The following is a 3944-nucleotide window of genomic DNA, read 5'->3' as shown; positions in this document are numbered from 1 at the left end:
CCTTCTCAGGCCTGTGTTCTCTTCCACCTGCTACAGTACCAGGCCACAGCACCCATGTGTCAGGTGTGGCTTCTTTGGTGTCCTGGGGGACCAGCAGGTCAACTCAACAGCCTCCTTAGCCAACAATGAATATCTTGGATATGGTATAGGGAATCTGGAGTGGACCTGTGGCAGGCTCAGTGCAGGAACCCCGGTAGTGAATGAGCACCCTCATGTCCTCTGGCTGACTGTACCGCAGCCATTCTCTTCCATCATCCCAGGATGGCTGAAGGTCTGGGGAGGCTGATGCATACTGGGGATGTGGTAGGGGAGTGAGGAGTGCAGCTCACTAATTACTGGTATGTCCGTCCCACCAGGCTGCGCTCATTTTCCCCCTTAAGATTTATTTCAGTATTTAATCTTTTGAGCTCCTTATAATGGTTCAACAGGCTAATCCTCCCCCTTCAAGTACCGGATACCATCTGGGCACTGGTTCATTTCCTGGCTGCTCCACTTCCCATCCAGCTCCTTGCTTGTGGCCTGGGGAAACAGAGAATGACGCAAAGCCTTGGGACCCTGCACCCACATGGGAGACCCGGAAGAGGCTCCTGGCTCCTGGTTTCTGGTTGGCTTGGCTCCAGCTATTGCAATCATTTGGGGAGTGAGCCAGTGGATGGGAAATCTTTCTCTCTGTATCTCCTTCTCTCTATATATCTGGCTTCCAATGAAAATAAATAAATAAATCTTTTTTAAAAAGGAATTGTTTCATTTTTACTTGAAAGGCAGGCAGAGTTACAGGGAAAGGAATAGAGATATGCTGGGTCACTCCCCAAAGGGCCTCACTGGTTGGTCCCACCCAAGCCAGGTGCCAAGACCCCCAACCCGGCTCTCCCATATGGGAGACAAGGACCCTAGTGCTAATTTTTTTTTCTTCTACTTCTCCAGGCACATCAGCAGAGAGTGGGGTGGTAACCAGAACACCTGGGGCTGGAACCAGGGTCACATGGGATGCTGGCTTGGCAGGAGCTGGTTCAACCGTTTAACCTGTCACACCCGAGGCCTGCCCCTGTCCAGGTTTCCCGATCTGGAGGCAGGCTAGGTTTATTGTTCCCAACCTTGGCGGGACCATGGAGCCTGCCCCCAGCCTGAGGTCTCCCTGAGGGCGGGAGGCTGCGCTGTGGTTCACACCTGCTGGGCCTGTTTGTCCCCGATGGCTCATCCAGGGCTCAGAAGGACGGGGCTGTTTTACCACTGTGAACCCGGACTATCTCCACGCAGTAACTACGGCTCCTAGGAGCCTTTGCACGCGTGGGCTCCGTCCTTGACTCTTCTCTGGACTCTGGGGCGAGCCCAGCAAGAAATGAGCACACAGTTGACCACGATGCGGGGACCGGGAGGGTGTTAGAGAGGTGGACTGGCACGCGACCCACTTCATCCAGCAGCACCCCCGGAATTGGAACTCAAGTTTCTGGCCCCTACAAGCAGAACAAGCAGAAGGAGAAAAAAAAAAAAACAACAAACCCACAACCTCCCAGGCTGCAGAGCTGGGTGGGGAGGCTCGCAGGTGTGGGGCGGGGAGGTACGGTGACCCTTGCCCAGCGACCGCGCCCGCGAGCGGCGCATTCCCAGGCCTCCCGCCCGGGGTCTGCAGGTGACGGGCGGGGGCGCGGGGGAACGCTCCGGCCCCGTTTGCCGTCTCCATGGCCACCGCCCGCGCGGCGCCAGCCTGACAGCCCGTCCCGGTTTTATGAATGGGTGACGTCACGAGCCTGGCGTCTAACGGTCTGAGCCGCTTTGGAGACGCTGACACAGACCAGCCCGGCAGAAGGGAAGGGGGTGGGAGAGCCTGGAGCTGCGCAGCTGCCGCGCTGTGGGAGGGAGCCCCTGCTCCGAGGTCTCGGGGGGAGGGGGAAATCCAGCCAAAAAAGGTAGAAAAATGAGAAATCACTGGTTGCTGCAGATGTGCGTTTTTGCAGGGAACGCAAAGTCGAGTTCAGGCTCCGACACCCAGCCTCCGGCCCGAAGTGCCCCTTCACATCCCCACTCCGGCCCCAAAGTCTCTGGCCATTCGGGGGAACGAGTTGCCCAGGGTGCAGAGTAGGAAGGGCAACCAGCTCTCCGTTTCTGAGGCCCGAGACAGTCTGGAACCTCGGGGTTGTAGGGTGTGTGTGTGTTGGGGGGCGGTCTCGGGGAGGCCTCAGTCTTTCCCATCTGCACAATCGAGCCGCGGGCTGAGCGGAGGACGCGCTCCTGACGCGCGCGGAGCAGCCCTGGCCTCACGTGCCGCGGCCCGCGCGCCCTGTCCGTTCCTCGGAGACGGCGTGCCTTTCCACCAACCGGAGGCCGCGCCCCCGAGGAGGGGGCGGGGCCCGGGCCGCGCCGTCCCGCCCCCGACCTCCCATTGGCTGCTTTTGAACGCTCTGTGCCCGCCCCCTGCGGAGGGCGGTGTGGTCTCTATAAAAGGCGGGCGGCGGGGTTGAGCTCTTGCCTTCCTACCGCCGCCGCCTGCCGTGCGCTCCGGCCTCTCCTCGCACATCCCCCCGCGCGCTCCCCGCCTCTCTCCGCCCACCGCCAGAGCCATGAAGGTCGCTAGTGGCAGCGCCGTGGCCACCGCGGGCCCCAGCTGCGCGCTGAAAGCCGGCAAGACGGCGGGCGGTGCGGGCGAGGTGGTGCGCTGCCTGTCGGAGCAGAGCGTGGCCATCTCGCGCTGCGCCGGGACGCGCCTGCCCGCGCTGCTGGACGAGCAGCAGGTGAACGTGCTGCTGTACGACATGAACGGCTGCTACTCGCGCCTCAAGGAGCTGGTGCCCACCCTGCCCCAGAACCGCAAGGTGAGCAAGGTGGAGATCCTCCAGCACGTCATCGATTACATCAGAGACCTGCAGCTCGAACTCAACTCCGAAGCCGAAGTCGGGACTCCGGGCGGCCGGGGCTTACCGGGTCGGGCTCCGCTGAGTACCCTCAACGGCGAGATCAGCTCCCTGACGGCCGAGGTGAGAGCCGGAGCACGCGCGCGGGCTTGCGGGGCATTGGGGGGGACACCTGGCCATGCATGCCCTTGGGACACCCCGGAGAAGCGGCGGGCGGGTCGTGCCCGTCCCCCCCAGACCTTCCCAGCTCACACCTCTGTCTGGTTTTCCACAGGCGGCGTGCGTTCCAGCCGATGACCGCATCTTGTGTCGCTGAGGCGCTTGCCCCCGCCCGGGGACCGACGAACCCCCCAGCCCTGCAGGGGTGGTGGTGGGTGTTTGGGGAGAAGAGTCAGTGCTCTCTGGTTATCCCCCCGCCACGTACCCCTCCACGTCCACCCCGTGCGTTGCCAGAGCAGGGGGCGAGGAGCAAAACCGACAGAAGCTCGCCGAGTCCGGCCCGGGGCTGGGGTCGAGGGGAACGGCCGCGGGCAGGCCGGCCCTCCAGCCACACACCTGCCAGTCTCCAGTGACTGCCGCGCAGGGGCGGGCGGGGGGGACACACTTATCCCCCTCCTCGTTTGTTTTTTGAAAAGCAAGACATTTTAAAAAATGGTCACGTTTGGTGCTTCTCAGATTTCTGAGGAAATTGCTTCGTATTGTATATTACAATGATCACCGGCTGAGAATATTGTTTTACAATAGTTCCGTGGGATGGAAGGGGGTGGGAGGGATGTGTTTTCCTTTTTGTTATTAAACAAATACTTTCGATGACAGTGGAGTTGCTGTGCCTTTTTGGGCAGAGGCGAGGGGCAGGGGGGTGGGTGTGAACTCTGACCCTTGTGCAGCTGGCGCGAGGAGGAGGGGGCCGCGGGCCACATCTGGACAGGCGACCTGAATGAGCGTTTCCGGTGTCTTTCAAGTCTATTCTTAACCCCCGCCCCAGCCTAGGCCATTTCCCTGCTCCCTAGTGTCATAAAATTAAATCCCCACCACCACCGGGGCTTTCCCTCCAAGTGGCCATCGGGTCACCTGGGGCGATTGTTAAAATGCAGA

General features: G+C 61.0%; 1 protein-coding gene across 1 annotated transcript; it reads left to right on the top strand.

Moving 5' to 3' along the window:
• Positions 1 to 2525: 2525 nt before the first annotated feature.
• Positions 2526 to 3662, top strand: ID1 (inhibitor of DNA binding 1). Its single transcript, XM_004585703.4, has 2 exons — positions 2526 to 2972; positions 3124 to 3662. Exons 1-2 carry the CDS (start codon positions 2559 to 2561, stop codon positions 3163 to 3165), a joined length of 456 nt encoding a protein of 151 aa, XP_004585760.1. The 5' UTR covers positions 2526 to 2558; the 3' UTR covers positions 3166 to 3662.
• Positions 3663 to 3944: the final 282 nt, after the last annotated feature.

Source organism: Ochotona princeps, chromosome 22 (genome assembly GCF_030435755.1).
Source record: "Ochotona princeps isolate mOchPri1 chromosome 22, mOchPri1.hap1, whole genome shotgun sequence".
Lineage (NCBI taxonomy): Eukaryota > Metazoa > Chordata > Mammalia > Lagomorpha > Ochotonidae > Ochotona > Ochotona princeps.
The sequence above is the reverse complement of the archived record's forward strand: the minus strand, read 5'-3'. Positions and strand labels throughout refer to the sequence as shown.